General features: G+C 36.9%; 1 protein-coding gene across 6 annotated transcripts in view; it reads right to left on the reverse strand.

The window, feature by feature from the left end:
- LOC135208053 (sine oculis-binding protein homolog) overlaps positions 1 to 17,786 on the reverse strand; it is a 284,683-nt gene that overhangs the window by 92,749 nt on the left and 174,148 nt on the right. For all 6 annotated transcript variants that reach the window (XM_064240199.1, XM_064240190.1, XM_064240213.1 and 3 more), the window contains one exon: positions 15,688 to 16,039. In XM_064240199.1, coding sequence (XP_064096269.1) covers positions 15,688 to 16,039 — 352 coding nt within the window. The remainder of the gene's footprint in view (positions 1 to 15,687; positions 16,040 to 17,786) is intronic.

A 17,786-nucleotide genomic window follows, 5' to 3' on the forward strand; every position in this document is an offset into this window, starting at 1 on the left:
TCTTACCGCTCAAATTGCGGTTGTTTTTTCATTATTTAATTAATGGAGCCAAGAGCTAACATTCTTTCTCTCTCTCTCTCTCTCTCTCTCTCTCTCTCTGCAAGACGTGACACATATATATGAAAGCACGGAAAGTCAGTTTTTACGAAAATAAATGTCAGCATTCCGTACCTTAATGCCCAGAGAGAGAGAGAGAGAGAGAGAGAGAGAGAGAGAGAGAGAGAAGAAGAAGGGTTAGCTGATGATTAAACAGTCGATACCCGTTCGAGAGAGAGAGAGAGAGAGAGAGAGAGATAGAGAGAGAGAGATAAGACCCGGCGATGAAATACGACGATAATTTATCAACTCTCCGGGCAGTTAACCAAGCCAAGGCGAGCTATTAAGAAGCCCACCTGTTTGCCTCACTTGTCAAATGCCACACAGGTGAGGTGTGTGTGTGTGTGTATGTGTGTGTGTAGGGGGTGTTGGGGGGTGGTTGCACAGTTAAAGTTACGCAGGAGCGCTTCAAAAACACCCTTTGAAGCGAGCTTCATATGCTAGCTTCTATGAGGCACGTATGAAAGCTTTTTTTCTTCTTCTTCTTTTTATAAGTCTTGGTACGAAACGTCGTATTTTGTACGGGTACGATAAGGTTTCTTCGAGGTGTCTCTGCCAGGAAAGCTGTTTGTTGCCGAGTGATTCAAAGCTGTTTTAATACATACGTATATACATCTGCGCCTTCGAGCGGAACAACGGGCAGCAGCAGAGGCAGCTTGAATATTGGGCATTTTCATAAAACTACTGAGGTATTCAAAGCACAAAGAGTTACTATATAAAAAAAAAGTAGATTCACATCAACCGTGCATTTGATATCTAGTCCAGTCCCTTACGGTGTTCTGATTGGCTCTCGATCAGCCAATCACAGGGCTGGAAACTAAGTCTCTCAAGAGCGTTCACATAGACAGGATGTAAGTTCCATCTCTCCTGAAGGATACGTCTTTCAAAAGTATCCCTCAGGAGAGGTGGAATGTGAATCTACTTATAGTTAGTTTTCTGAACGAAAGCTTCTTATTCACGATTCCGTGAGCGACAAACACTCGTCGTTTCAAAATTAGTAAAATATTTTAATGGAGAAAAAAAAAAAGGTTCAGTAGTTGGATGATTGGCCATTGATACAAAAGTTACAGTGATCGTTTGTGAATTATACATACGTACATACACACACATACACCATACACACATGTATATAAATAAATAAATAAATAAATAAATAAATAAATAAATAAATAAATAAATAAATAAATAAATAAATAAATAAAATTACATATGCATTGTTGCTAGGACCTTCAACAGAGCTTACGAGTCTTCGGTGAGTGGTAGCAGGTTATACTGCCAAAATGAGTGGAGAGCAAATTAGTTATCCTTTTTTTCGTACCAAGTCCCTTAGCCAAAAAAACAAGACGTATCCTACTTTTCTCTCTCTGTCGTTTATATACGTAAGCTTACAAAAAAGTTGCTAGTGAGAAAGACAAAGATCCCTCAACGTAGAAGTCGACGATGAAGAGCATTCCTGCTGTAACCTTATGTCCGACAGTAAAACCCTTTCTTATCAATTCGCGATACAAGACAACAACGTGGCTAAATGGCTACTATTCGTTTTTTTTTTATTGAACGTACAACGTCTAAGAACCACCTGCTTTTATCTGAAATGCATCCGTCAAGGGAAGCAGTGGTACTATACGTCTTCCACCAGAGGGTATGTATGACTAAATGGACTGCAACCGGATGCGTTCTCTTCGACAAAGCGTTCCTCGATTACCTGGCGAACTGAAGACGACTGAGTCAGATCCGAGAGACGGTTAGTCTACAGAGAGAGAGAGAGAGAGAGAGAGAGAGAGAGAGAGAGAGAGAAAGGATAATAACAATAATCATAATAAGCCAATCAATCAATATATCACAGAGTTCTGTAATCTTTAATCACAGTATGCTAATCCAGTCTCCAAAGGCTTATTTAATGACACTGTGGCGAGAGTGATCTTAACTCGAGGATAAGTAACATCAAGTGAAATAGCCTTAAGTCGTTCTACACAGCCTGTACGGGACAGTCCGTGGGCGTTGGTGGTGACGTAGGGCGTGATTTATGAGTTCCTGGTCGCAAGAGCTTCTTATGAAGAGGGACGAAATGGATCATAAACCACGGAATACGAAATGGGAACATATGGGTCTATGGGACTATGGGACTATGGCAGTACGAGGTCTCATTGATGGAGCGAGCAGGTTGTTGGATGCCGTCTGCTGGTGGGGTGCGATCGAAAGGCCAAAGAATCTGTGTGAGAGAGAGAGAGAGAGAGAGAGAGAGAGAGAGAGAGAGAGAAGAGAATAGAAGAAGAGGTTAGCTTATGGTTAAAAAAGTAGACGCCAGTTCGAGACGAGAGAGAGAGAGAGAAGGGGTTATCTTATGGTTAAAAAAGTAGACGCCAGTTCAAGACGAGAAACAGACACATTGAGAGAGAGAGAGAGAGAGAGAGAGAGAGAGAGAGAGAATATGTGCGTAAATATAAGGAAGGGCATTCCTGGTGGGTAGACATTAATGACTGCAATCGAAGTTGCTTTACGAAGTCGATCTTAAAGGGTAAAGGACCAAGAAATGAATAGAAAACGGGAAAATGAGGTGAATTTTTGTTTAAAAAAGGTAATGTCTGAGAGTTATACTTTGTTAAAATACTTAGCAAATATATCCTAAATATTTCGCAAGGAACAACTATTCAAATTATATTCGAGATGTGTTGTAAATTAATATATTTTTTGTAATCTTTTTAAATAAAATTTTCTCATTAACACCAGACGGAATTCTGTCTGAAATCACTCGAAACACATCATTCTATAAAATACTATTGTATTTTACAGTTACACTATAAATACGGATTGCTAAGAAATAAAATAAGAGAAAACTATTTTATTTTACAACTATGCAAATACGTATTAATTAAAAAATTAAAAAAAAATAAAGAGCATCCTATATTAAATCATTCCTTTTGGTTTTCTCTCCAAATAATTACTTTGGAATGGAATGCTATATAAAATCTAGCCGAAGGCCAAGCGCGGGGACGTATGAGGTCATTCAGCATTTTAAAGGCATAACAGGAGGAAAGCCTCGAAGCTGCACAATGAAACAATTGCTAGGAGATGGCGTTGGAAAGTCAGATGGAAGAGAGAGAATATCGACGGAGGTACAGCAAAAGGAACGAAAGGGGTCAGCACAGCTCATGGCCGAAGGGAACCTGCAAAGGACCATCAAAGAAAAGGCACTACCTCTCTAGAGAGGATGATGTAATTCACTTCAAGAATACTTATAGGAGCTCCAAGGCTTCTGAGAGTCAAGAGGAATAAACCTGAACGCAAGCAAATAAGATAAGTGAAACAATCCCGAAGTTAACACTTATTTAAGTAACAAGACAATGAAACAGTTGCGAGGTTAACACTTTTTTAAGTAACAAGTCAATGAAACAGTCTCGAAGTTAACACTTATTTAAGTAACAAGTCAACGAAACAGTCCCGAAGCTAAGTTAACACTTATTTAAGTAACAAATAAATGAAACAGTCCCAAAATTTACACTTATTTAAGTAACAAGTCAACGAAACAGTCCCGAATTTATCACTTATTTACGTAACAAGTCAATGAAACAGTCCCGAAGTTAACACTTATTTAAGTAGCAAGTCAAAAGTAAAAAGAAAGAGCTGGAAACCACAGCAACTTAACACATTCAGGAAATTTGTGAACTTTCTTTGGCTCAAAACCAGTTGAATTTCGAACCCCCGGACACTGCGTTCAGGGCAGTTACATCAGGACAGCCTCTTGAACGAAACCCATTGCGTACTTGAACGTACCCGTGACGGTAATGAGGGCAAAGCTAATATACTGCTGGAGAAAAAATTCCTCTACTGCGTTACATCCTGGGACAAATGTTCACCAAGACATATAGCTACGGTAGACAACAAAAAAACAAAATGTTTTGTGGGTTCGTTTCGAGCAAATAAGCGTTGGCGTAAAACAAAACACAATGAAATCATCAGCATTTTACGGTGTACAGAACAATTTCAAGAACCTGTACAGAAAGAGATAAGAAGAAAGCCGAACCAAGTACGCAGTCAAATAATGCAATATAATTTCCTGAGCTTGTTCACGTGAGTGTAACTGTCACAGTCCTTGTCTCCAGCTTGGAAGAAGTCTATTAAAAAGAGGACGTGTGTTGAAAATATGAAAAGAATCATTAAACGAGCGGAATAGACGACGTGGTAAGGCCCTCTCAAATTCCAAAACATTACCTATGCGTCAGGTGGTCAGCACAAGGCAATATTGTCATCATAGCTGGTTCACTTAAGGTAGATTCTTGAGTAAACCTTATCCCTGGGAGACATTTGTTTGGCGGCCGCTGATTGGCTGGAGCTGCTGCTTATACCTCCCGGTACCAGCCAATCAGCGGGCGCCAAAACAAACGTCTCGTAAGCATAGGCAGAAGATGAAGAATCCTATTCATATGGAACAAGCCCACCACCATAAGGCCACTGACTTGAAATCCAGGTTTCCAAAGATTAGGGTGTTCTTTAGGAAGAAGTGAGAAGAGGTAAAGGTAAATAAATACACAAAGAAGAAATCCCGCTTAAAAGGAAAAACTTAATAAACTAAAAAAAAATTAGATAAAAATACATCAATATGCAAGGAGAATAGAATTAAGGTAATGATGCATTGCATCATCGCTTAGAAAGAATGGAAGAATCCGTCAAAGTTTCTACCGTTTTCGATGGTTATTAGCAGTCCACAGGTCCACACCAGACCTCTTATGTCCATTCAATACACTTCCTATATTTTCTGGCAAATGACCATGCTGGCGTAGAGGCACTTAATATCCTATAATAGTAGGATATATATATATATATATATAATATATATATATACTATATATATATAATATGCGATTATTGCGTAAGGAATAAGGATAAGTAAAAAGTAAAATACAAAAAAACAAAGAAATGAAGATATTAATGAGTAATGCAAATGAAGAACAAGGATTATATAAAAATAGAATGAAAAAAAAACAAGAAATAAGGATATATAAGATTACATTGGGAAAACATGGATTCAGAATCAATACACAAAGAAGCAAGGATTAAATATTATATATTATTAATATATTCAGCCTTTTGGCTTGCGTAGAACCCTTCTTATGTAAACAAAAACAAAAATAAATAAATAATCTAAAATAAGTACCGCTAGAGTCTCACTGCCAAAACCTAATGTCATACTCATTTTAGATCGTTCTCAAAGATTGGGTACGTATCAGTCGAGTCTCTCTCTCTCTCTCTCTCTCTCTCTCTCTCTCTCTCTCTCTCTTCGTGGCCTTTAATTTATTTCTCTACCTTTTGTATTCTCTCTCTTTCCCTACATAACATTCATCTCTTTTCATCATCCCGCCTCTCTCTCTCTCTCTCTCTCTCTCTCTCTCTCTCTCTCTCTCTCTCTCTCAAATGGTTTATGTGGTCTTTAAGACGCCCAGAGAATTTTCTGCTTGATCTCCCGAAGGAAATCTCAAACCATGGCCGCGTTCAGGCGACATGAGGACTGGCTGTTAACGGTCAGCGAAGAGAAACGGAATACGGCCTGCTTCTCTTTGCTTGGAAACAACACCTGGGACAACTATTTTTTATTTATGAAATAATATGGGCTCACTATCATGATAGTAACGATAATAAAGTGATAAAGACGATAATAATCATATAAAACAACAGTAATATAATGTTTATAATATTAATCATACTGTAATTACTTATATTAATTTTCCAGCGAATATTAGATTGAGGCAGACGAGTGAGATGGGACTTAATAATAATAATAATAATAATAATAATAATAATAATAATAATAATAATAATACTTTGGACCTAAAGGAGGTATCATTTATAGAAAATAATGCATAATTACACATATTATTATTATTATTATTATTATTATTATTATTATTATTATTCAATACTTGAATAGTACATTTTTGCGACATATGCCAAAAAAGTTTCAAAAGAGTAGAAAGTCATAATAAAAAAAGAAAGGAGAGTATAGTAAGATTTTGAAAATACAAAATAAAGCAGACAAGCAATAATATAATAATAATAATAATAATAATAATAATAATAATAACAATAATAACAATAATAATATACACTGGAACTAATAAATAATTAGGAAAACAAATACAGGTATTAATTATTTAATGTGACGAATTATTGTCGCTTTTAATCGCGCTATTGACCTCAGTTGTAATTCCATATTTATTCGCAATCTACTGAAATTTTATTCACCTTTTTTCATAAAAAGGTTTTTTTTTGGGGGGGGGGGGGCATGACAACCCAATACCTTTCTCTAGCCCAGGCCTGAAGAACAAAGTGAACTTACACGCCTTTCGGCCACTTGAAGGAAAACAGAAGCAGGGCGCGAATTCCAAAACACAAATACAAGCAAGACTTCAATTGAGCAGCGATGTTGGGAACCTGTCGCCAACTTTGGCACCAAGATGGAGGAGCGGCAACTTCGCAAACTTGCTGGCACGTTGTCGTATAGAGTGTTTTGCAATAGCTAGGAGCTTCAAGTGCTTGCTTGCTGTTGTGACTGAAAGCGGGGTCGTGCAATACGATGAATCGTAAATATTGTAGATTTACTTTGAATTATTGCCGAAAGCGATGCCGTGCAATAGGATGTATCGTAGATATTGTAGATTTACTTTGAATTATTGCCGAAAACGATGCCGTGCAATAGGATGTATCGTAAATATTGTAGATTTACTTTGAATTGTTGCCGAAGTTTGACTGCCGTTGCAAGAAAGACGTATGCCGTAGACATTGTAGATTTACTTTGAATATTGCCGAAACGAGGCGTGCAATAGGATTGTATCAGTAAATATTTGCAAACTCTGATTTATTTCAATTATTGCGGAAAAGCGATGCCGTGCAATAGGATGTATCGTAATATTGTAGATTTACTTTGAAATAATTGCGAAAGCGATTGCCGTGCAAAGATGATCGAAAAATTTGCAAATATCGTTGATTTACTTTCAATTATTGCAGGAAGCGATGCCGTGCAATAGGATGTATCGTAAATATCGTTGGTTTACTTTGAATTATTGCTAAGTTCATTTTAGTTAACAGATCTTTCTGCAAAGGTACATTATTATTATTATTATTATTATATTATTATTATTATTATTATTATTATTATTATTATTATTATTACTGTAACCCTATTGTACATATTTCTGTTCATGTTTATATAATATTCAAAAGTCCCTTATTATTATTATTATTATTATTATTATCATTATTAATTCTACAGAAACCATATGGTATATATTTCATTTAACGATTATAAACCTTTAGAAAGCTTTTTCTTCTGATCCATTTCTTTTAAAGAAAATAGATAGCAACCTTCCTCGTAAGTGACGTCACCACTTAATTAACAGTGTTATGATGGCACAGCTATGACGTCACTACTTAACTAAAGTGTTATGATAGCGCAGCTATGACGTCACTGAAACCACTGAGCATAAGACATTCTAGACTTAATTTCTTACTAATTCCATTTTCATCTTTGATACTGTAATAAATAGTAGTTATCCTGGAACGAGCAGTATCTCAATTCAGTACCTACGTACACGGGAACCTCATCTGACTGACATCCTCCCCCACCCCCGCCCCCCAAAACCCCGGTCAAAGGCGGTGGTGTCAGCCGAATGCCGGCATTCAAAGCCGACGCTCGACCGAGAACTGATGGCAACACGTATCTCAGCTGACATCGCTAACGTTAGCGTTGATTTCAGACGACGCTGGCTAGTAAATGCTATCGCTCCCCTGATTTACGAGCGTCAATAACGCGGTTTATATTTGTGCTGGCGGGGTGGGCAGAGTCCCAGGGACAAGGGGGGTGGGGCGGGCATTTGGGCACCCATCCGGCGATCGATAATGAGGGGCCATTGGCTTCTCAGTCCCGTGAGGCCATAAATAAGAGCGGAAGCCCCATTCGGGTTTTGATCGTGAGGTATGAGGGGGGAGGGGATGGTGGGGGGGGATTAAAAATGAAGCTGTAGTCTGCATTACTCAGAATACGTTTCCTTATTCGGAGAATGCATTGATGCCAAGAACATCGATTATATATGCGAATATATTCTAAGCTGGTTTATTTATATTTAAATAGACTGATTTATTAATCGTATTGGGGCAAGGGCAGGGACGAAGGCTTGTGATATGACTGTCTCATAAGGAGGAATACAATCTCGCAAGAAGCAGTAAATGTATTATTATTGTTATTGTTGTTATTATTATTATTAGTAGTAGTAGTATTAGTAGTAGTAGTAGTAGTAGCAGTAGTAGTAGTAGTATTTTTATTATCATTATTATAAACGCTTGGACAATACCAAACCTTCAGATAGAAGACTTGAAATCAAGTTTATTATTATTATTATTATTATTATTATTATTATTATTATTCTTATTATTATTATTATCATTATTATTATTATTATTATTATTATTATACGGGCTTGGACAAACATACCCAATATACAAAAGAATTGAAATAGAGATTATTATTATTATTATTATTATTATTTTATCTTATTATTACTTATTTATTTTATTATTAATTATTATTATTATAATCTCATGGAACCAATATCCCTACGATTTAACAGCACTGCCACCTTCAATTTCTGGTTTCGGATACAGTTACTGTTTAAATATTACAGCCGTTACATAATTACTGACCGTCAGTGGACTCTTGCGTCAAGCGCTGTTTTTTTTTTTTTTTTTTTTTTTTTTTTTTTTTTTTTTTTTTTTTTTTTTTTTTTTTTTTGTTTTTTTTTTTTTTTTTTTTTTTTTTTTTTTTTTTTTTTTTTTTTTTTTTTTTTTTTTTTTATTCCCTAGGATCAGTTGCTCCGTGACTGACATTGCTGTCGGATTGCTGCTACCGTCTCTCTTTTTCTCCTAGCAAGGAGAAAGTTCTCCTCGCTGGCATTATCACGTTTCAAAGACTTCAAAGGTTGGGCGAAAGACTTATAATGTCAGAGTGAGTAATTTAGGTAAACAATGCCGTCGTCTCGTCTCTCGTCTCTCTCTCTCTCTCTCTCTCTCTCTCTCTCTCTCTCTCTCTCTCTCTCTCTCATACACATGGGCGTTCTTGCGTACTTGCGAATTCTTTTCTGAAAGCCGATATCTGTGAAATCAACTGCAATTCTAATTTCGTTTTTGAATTTGCTGTAGACTTTTGAGTGCTACGTGTTTATTACATAGACACGCAGACACACATACACACACACAAACACACACACACACACAGTACACCACTGAAGTGGCCGTTACTTAACGAAATTGTATATCATATATATACATACATATACATACATACATACATATATATATATATATATATATATATATATATATATATAGATATATATATATATATATAGAGTATAAGCACGAAATATGAGCACTCATATCTTGTAGAGAAGTAATTCATTCAAAATACCTGGAGATACATTCTTAATTGCTTATTTTCAAAGACTTCAAAGGAAGTTCTACTTTTCATTGCGTAAACTTACAACCTACTCTCTTATATTCTAGGATAAATTAGGATCTACGTCTTCTCTGAACAGGATTATTTCTAAATCGTCTAATTCTGGTTTACAATTAATTCTCCAATCAGTTATTTGAAATTCCTCAATTTTAGCAATTATATATTATTATTATTATATTATTATTATTATTATTATTATTATTATTATTATTATTATTATATTATTATTATTAATCATATTTCTCACTTCATTTTGCTTCTCTTTCTAATACCCAACTGGCTTTATTCTATCTCGTCAAAAAATAAAAAAATTCAACTTATTTACCCCATAATACAGCTGGGATTTTCTTTCGCTTAATCACGAACAATTAAATATGTCTTCTTTTCCTGAGTTAATTTCTTATCTCGTATTTAACTTTCCTCCGTTCCTTCTTGATCTCGGGTTATGTTTCACGAAACGGGAAAAAATCTCCCAGGTGACAAAGAGAGGACGAATTCCGAGAGAGAGAGAGAGAGAGAGAGAGAGAGAGAGAGAGAGAGAGAGAGAGAGAGAGAAATATGATGGAAAAAAAGAAATTAAAAAGGTTTTTTGTTTCTCTATTTCGTGATAGTCGAGATTATTGAAAAAAATTAAGTAAATAAATAAAATAAAGTGAAATATTTTATTGGAAAAAAAAAAAAAAAAAAATTATTTCACAATTTCGTGACTGTCGAGATCATACGACGATAAAATAGAGGGAAATATTTTATCGAAAAATAAAACTTAAAAATTTTCGTTTCTCAAATAAAAGTGAAATATTTTATGGAAATAATATTTAAAAAAATTTATATCCAAACCTCGTGACTGTCATGATCATACAAAAAAAATAGTTAAATATTTTTTTGGAAAAATAAAACTTGAATCAAATAAAAGTGAAATTATGGAAACAATATTACAAAAATTATTTCTCAACCTCGTGATTATGTCATGACCATACGAAGAAAGTTAAATATTTTTATGGAAAAATAAAACTTGAAAATATTCGTTTCTCAAATAAAAGTGAAATATTTTATGGAAATAATATTCAACAAAAATTATTTCTCAACCTCGTGACTATGTCATGATCATACAAAAAAAAAAGTTAAATATTTTTATGGAAAAATAACACCCAAAAGAATTTATTTCTCAGTTTCGAGATCATAGGAGGATCTTATAAAAAAAAAGAATGAAATGTCTCTTGAATTTCTTACTTTCTCTCGCTTTCTTTTTGATGTCAGATTTCGTTTCACTGTTTCCTTTTGATGTGGGATTGAATTCCGGGAAAAGGAGAGAAGCTGGGGAACGATAAAAGGAGGAAACGGATTTATTTATGATAATTCGCGCAAACGAAAATAAACGAATGGGCTTAATTCTCCTCTGAACATCAAAGGGTTGATGACGAATATGACGGCATGTTATGGAAACACTGAGAATGAGGGAAGGTGTAGAGATTACCAAACTCTTGAAGAGAGAGAGAGAGAGAGAGAGAGAGAGAGAGAGAGAGAGAGAGAGAGAGAGAGTTATTAGTGAGCAATTCAAAATAGTAAGCATCAGAATTGAAAACACGACTACTATGAGAGAGAGAGAGAGAGAGAGAGAGAGAGAGAGAGAGAGAGAGAGAGAGAGTTATTAGTTTACACTTTAAAAGAGTAGGCGTCAGAGTTAAAAACACGACCACTGTGTGTGTGAGAGAGAGAGAGAGAGAGAGAGAGAGAGAGAGAGAGAGAGAGAGAGAGAGAGAGAGAATAGTATTCACAGAACTTGGAACAGACAGACAGAAAACAGGAGCTGAGTTAAACGACAGTTAAATTTCAGAGAGAGACGGCCCTCCCAAGATTAAGTTACAAATGCTCGCGTCGGAAAAAAAAATAAAAATAAAAACAAAAAAATAAAATAAAAAAAGAGGTTGGGAGGCAGAAAGAATTTCTACGTAAGCCAAAGGATGCGTTCTTTCAGCCCCTAAATAACTAACAAACTAAATAACTAACAAACAAAATGACTAACAAACTAAATGACTAACAAACTAAATAACTAACAAACTAAATAACTAACAAACTAACTAACCCAGTTGCTCCATATCTCGAATTATTCGGGAAACGAGAAAAAACGGGAGATGTTACAAGAGAAATACGAGAGAGAGAGAGAAGAGGAGAGAGAAAAACGAGAAAAAACGGGATGAGAGAGAGAGCAGAGAGAGAGCGAGAGAGAGAGAGCTTTATAAGCACAAAAATACATTGCCATCCTAGCTGAATTAGACCATGTAAATAGCAGGCTGCTTAAAAATATGCCTACTGAGAGAGATAGAGAGAGAGAGAGAGAGAGAAGAGAGAGAGCGAGAGAAAGAAGAGAGAGTTTATTACAACAATGGAACGAGAAGGTAAATCTCTCCCATCCTGAACTGAATTTACAAACGTAAGAGCAGTCTTAGAAACGACTACAGAGAGAGAGAGAGAGAGAGAGAGAGAGAGAGAGAGAGGAGAGAGAGTTACAAGTACAGAAGGAAATATGCCATTTTGAACTGAATTTACAACCTAAGGGCAGTGTTAAAAACATGTCTACAGAGAGATAGAGAGAGAGAGAGAGAGAGAGAGAGAGAGCGAAACCACAGGCTCCCTAACCCGAATCTAAAAACGTCCACCGTTCATCCACGATCGATGAGCCGTTCTAAAGAAAGCACCTTGAACAAGTCGGTTACTTAATATCTATCTCTCAATATATCAGGGCATCACCCATTTGCAGTCTGGCTTGCAGACTGAATGCCCCCTCCCCCTTTCTAGCATGTACTGGGAAGGGGGGAAGGGAAGGGGGAGCAGCGTTCCCCCTAGACGTACGTGCCAATATCTGTGATATGTTTACGATATTTGCTCGTGAGACCGCGGTAGCAGATTAAAAAAAAAAAACACACACACACACATACACACACACACATTATTATCACCACGATCTTCTCCTACCCGAAGAAGGATCGCTTGATTTGAATAAGCACGTCCATTAGCGTCGCATAGCTTTTCGGGGGTACCTGGAGTGAATTATGCAGACGGGGGGTTGCTGGGGGTGGGGGGTTGTTTAAAAATAAAACCATTAGGGAGATATATAGACAGGACCCTTTTCATTTACCGTCAGGTATCATTAAGCGCGTTCTGGCCCAGTGCCCAAAATGCTTCCTCGAAGTATCGAATAGATTCGAAGTCTCGATCCATACGCATGTTGATTGCTATTTTTTTTTCTTTTTTACACCCTTGTGTTTGAGCATCTCACGAGGATGATGAAAATGCTACTTTGGTGGCCCAAGATTCCTGTATCTTTTTTTTTCTTCGTCCTCCTCCTCCTCCTCTTCTTCTTCTTCTTCTTCTTCTTCTTCTTCTTCTATTTCTTCTTCTCCTCAATATCTCACCTAAGAAGTCTTGATTTAAACGACTTTTGATTCACTTAAATTTATTCTTACTTTTTCTCCACATCTTCTTCATCTTCTTCTTCTTCTTTTTCTTCTTCTTCTTCTATGGGTTCGGGTGATTCATTCATTTCCTCTTGATTCAAGAGTTAAGAGGAAAATGATTCCAAAAATTATTGACAATTTTTCCCACAAAAATTTTCGAGCATTCAGAAATATCCTCTGGATTCAAATTACCCTTAAATAAAATCATACCAGTCATCAAAGGCAATGACGAAATGATTACTGAATCTAAATCAATCCAAAAAGAATAGGCAAAATTTCCTCCAAAATTTTCGAGAATTCAGAAACATCCTCTCGATGCAAATGACTTTTCAAGTAAAATCATAGGTATTTTCGAGAAAATATAATGCTTACACATTTAATGAAGGAAACCTTATGTGTGTGTGTGCGTGTGTGCGTGTGTGTGTGTGTGTGTGTGTGCGTGTTCTTTTTGTCTTTATTTCAGTTACTACTATAATCATCACACCACCTGCCAAATCTTCCTTCCTGTCTGCCACCATTTCTTATACGCATTCTAACACCTCTTTGTGATGTTAAGGACCCAGCGACTTCTGATTGAACGCAAATATAGTGCAGAATGTGGTATGCAACAATGCACTATATGCAACAATGCACTACCAACTCAGACGAGACTAGGAGTGAACTGCATAAACCAACTGATGGTATTAATTTATAACTTTAGTCATTTTTTTATGCTTTCTATGAGACGGATTTATGGGGAATGGATTCAACTTTTAGTTATTATTATTATTATTATTATTATTATTATTATTATTATTATTATTATTATTATTATTATTATTATTATTATCATTATTATTATTATTGTTGTTGTTGTTGTTGTTGTTGTTTTTGTCGGTTTCTCAATCTCTCGAACTAGATATTATTATTATTATTATTATTATTATTATTATTTTATTATTATTATTATTATTATTATTATTATTATTATTATTATGATAACTGTGAAATAAACGCATTTACGCAAAGTCAAATGACAATAAGTGGCCTAATGAAAAGAAAAAAAAAAAAAACTTTGTATATTACAGATTAATATTATGAAATGAATAAATAATTAATACAACGCGGTTAGGAATAGTCTGTATATGTCAAAAAGTCCACTTACGAGAACACACTCTAAATTAGAAATGAAAAAAAATAATAATAACAAATTTTAAAAAAAATAACATAAACGTCACTCAACAAAAAACACGAAAGATTCGTCAGACGAATTCCTAGACATCATCTCTCTCACGTCCCGACGAATTCCGTGCCCAAATACGTGAATGCCAGAAGCGTGCCCCGGGGTATATGATGTGCCCTCACTGAGACGTCCCCAACCCACCCCAGCTACCACGTTGTTCTGGCTCCATCAGACGAATCAGACCAGCCTGAATTAAAGAGATAATTACCTCCTCAGAAGAGGATCATTATTCTCTCTACCGAATCTTTACCATCTGGTCTTGTTCGAAGTTTTTTTTTTTCGGGAAATAGAAGAGAGAAGATTCTTTTGTGCGTGTGTTTATGTGTGTCAGGGTGGAGATTTGAGAGAGGGGGAGGGAAGTTAGAGAGAGAGAGAGGGAGAGATTTGAGAGAGGGTGGGGTATTGTTAGGGGGAGGGAAATTTGACAGAGGGGGAGGGAGGTATGAAGAAAGGGGGAGGAAAGTTTGAGAGAGAGAGGGAGGTAACTTTGAGAGAGGGGGAGGGAAGTTTGAGAGAGGGGGAGGGAGGTATGAAAGAGTGAGAGGCAAGTTTGACGAGAAAGGGGGGGGAGAGGTTTGAAAGAGAGGGGGGAGGGAAGTATGAGAGAGGGGGAGGGAGGGAGGGAGGGAGGGTTGAGAGAAAGAGGGAAGGGGCTAAGAGAAAGGAGTTTTTTCTTTCGGGAGAAGAAGTATCCTCATGTGTTTCTGTACGTGTCAGAGGGATGGCTGGTTTTCAGGGAGGAGGAGGAGGAGGAGGAGGAGGAGGAGGACGATTATCTCTCTCTCGGTTTCCCAGAAGAAGAGAATAATAGCAGCTCTCCGCTCGAGAGGAACAGGCGGAGGTTGATATTCAGAATGACGTTAATAATGTTTACTGGTACGTCGAGTCCCCCCGCCCCAACACCCCCCCCCCCCCCCCCCCCCCCCCCCCCCCCCCCCCCCCCACCCCCCCACCCCCCCCCCCGTGTCTTCTCTTAGGTTGGCTTTTCTCCGCTTCTGTTTTCGCAGCCAAAATTTTTTCTGGGGATGGAAGGGCAAAGTACGAACTAAATAAATTAATATAGATCAATAAATAGAAGAATACATCACCTAGAAATGTAAGAAATAAAAGTATATGAACGCACCAACTAACTTTCCTCGTTTAGGAGGAAGTACTGCAACGTACGAGCTAAATAAATGGATAAAAGAGAATACATACCGTAAGTAATGTAAGAAATAAACGCATAAACACGCGATATAACACAAAATAACTTTCCTCGCGTTACAGGTGTCTGCTGCTCCGAAACATAAACCAAGTTGCACCTGTCTCTCTCTGAGGGTAAAAATATGGCATGACGCCAGTGCATACTTTCCCCAGACAAAACAAGAAGAAAAAGAAGAAGAAGTGGAGCTAGAAGAAGCTGCCGCCCTTACCTGACTTCGGGGTGCTGCCCCTAGACGACCCTGACCCCTGGTCAGTCTTCCCTGGACTGAGGCTCCTTAGGCTGTTTTCGACTTGTCCAGGACCTGGCACCCCGTCGGAGTCCAAGGAGTCTTCGTGGTCCGAAGTGGAAGGGTGAGGGGGCGGGCTGTGATTGGCCGAGAGCGAGGGGCTGTGATTGGTCGGCCGCAGGGGGCTGTTGCTCCCCACGTTGTGGGAAGGAGGGGGAGGAGGCGGGCTGTGATTGGTGAATCGGGTCAGGGACAGGCCTAGTGTGTCTGTGCTGTCCACCTTTCCGTAGCCATATAATCCCAGAAGCTCGTTCATGGCTGTTTCGGCGAATTCCTGTGACAGAGAGAGGAAAGAAAAGGTTAAGTAAGGCTTGATATATATCTTGAATTAATGCATTATAATTTAAATTTGTGATTTACCTAGTTTCTGAGTTCACAGGAATGTAGACTTGTGATTTAATTGGTTTCTGAATTCACAAGAATGTAGATTTGTAATTTACCTGGTTTCTGAATTCACAGGAATTTAGATTTATAATTTACCTGGTTTCTGAATTCACAGGAATGTAAATTTTTGATGTACCTGGTTTCTTAATTCACAGGAATGTAGGTTTGTAATTTACCTGGTTTCTGAATTCACAGGAATGTAGGTTTTTAATGTACCTGGTTTCTGAATTCACAGGAATGTAGATTTGTCATGTACCTGGTTTCTGAATTCACAGGAATTTAGATTTATAATTTACCTGGTTTCTGAATTCACAGGAATGTAAATTTTTTATGTACTTGGTTTCTGAATTCACAGGAATGTAGATTTTTTATTTACCTAGTTTCTGAATTCACAGGAATGTAGATTTGTCATGTACCTGGTTTCTGAATTCACAGGAATGTAGATTTGTCATGTACCTGGTTTCTGAATTCACAGGAATGTAGATTTATAATTTACCTGGTTTCTGAATTCACAGGAATGTAAATTTTTGATGTACTTGGTTTCTGAATTCACAGGAATGTAGATTTTTTATTTACCTAGTTTCTGAATTCACAGGAATGTAGATTTGTCATGTACCTGGTTTCTGAATTCACAGGAATGTAGATTTGTCATGTACCTGGTTTCTGAATTCACAGGAATGTAGATTTTTTATTTACCTGGTTTCTGAATTCACAGGAATGTATATTTGTCATGTACCTGGTTTCTGAATTCACAGGAATGTAGATTTGTCATTTACCTGGTTTCTGAATTCACAGGAATGTAGATTTGTCATTTACCTGGTTTCTGAATTCACAGGAAGGTAGATTTGACATTTACCTGGTTTCTGAATTCACAGGAATGTAGATTCGTGATTTACCTAGTTTCTGAATTCACAGGAATGTAGACTTGTGATTTACCTGGTTTCCGAATCCATAGGAATATATTTTTAAAATAGTCGTGTAAATACCTTGGCTTTGAATAAATCAAACTCAGGTGATATCTGGAATCTTCGTAATAAGAACTATTTTACTAAGTTTTTTATATCAAGAGATAACCTCCACAAATCTCTTTATATTAAAAAAGATAACCTTCATATTCCCTTTCTTTATCTGGAAGTAAACACACACACACACACATGTACAAAAGTTTTAAAATATTATAGAGATAACAGGAAAGCACAGCATGAACGTACAGAGAAAGCAATGAATGAGCTTAAGATAGGATAACCACGAATTTACATCATTCTGAAGGCTTCAAAAGGTTCCTCTCTAGCTCCAGCCGCTTGATCGAAGAATAAATTAAAAAAAGTACACATATTTCCATAGACACTGACCCTTACTTCTATCACACATCTATGCTACATGTTTAACGTACGAATGACGATGTTGGTTCACCGAGGACGATGTTTACGTAGCCTTCTCAGTGGGACCTGTGAAAGCGATATTCCTCGGTGGATGAAAAACCAGACCAAACCAGCAACTTTTTTTTATTTATTTTTCTCGAGTCGACATAACGCAAGGATTGGACACACGTGCATATAATGTCGCATATTTGACAGCCACGGATCTAATTAGGATCTGCAACAGTCTCTTGGGCTTTCACGCCTAATAAATAAATT

Source organism: Macrobrachium nipponense, chromosome 11, assembly GCF_015104395.2.
Source record: "Macrobrachium nipponense isolate FS-2020 chromosome 11, ASM1510439v2, whole genome shotgun sequence".
Taxonomy (NCBI): Eukaryota; Metazoa; Arthropoda; class Malacostraca; order Decapoda; family Palaemonidae; genus Macrobrachium; species Macrobrachium nipponense.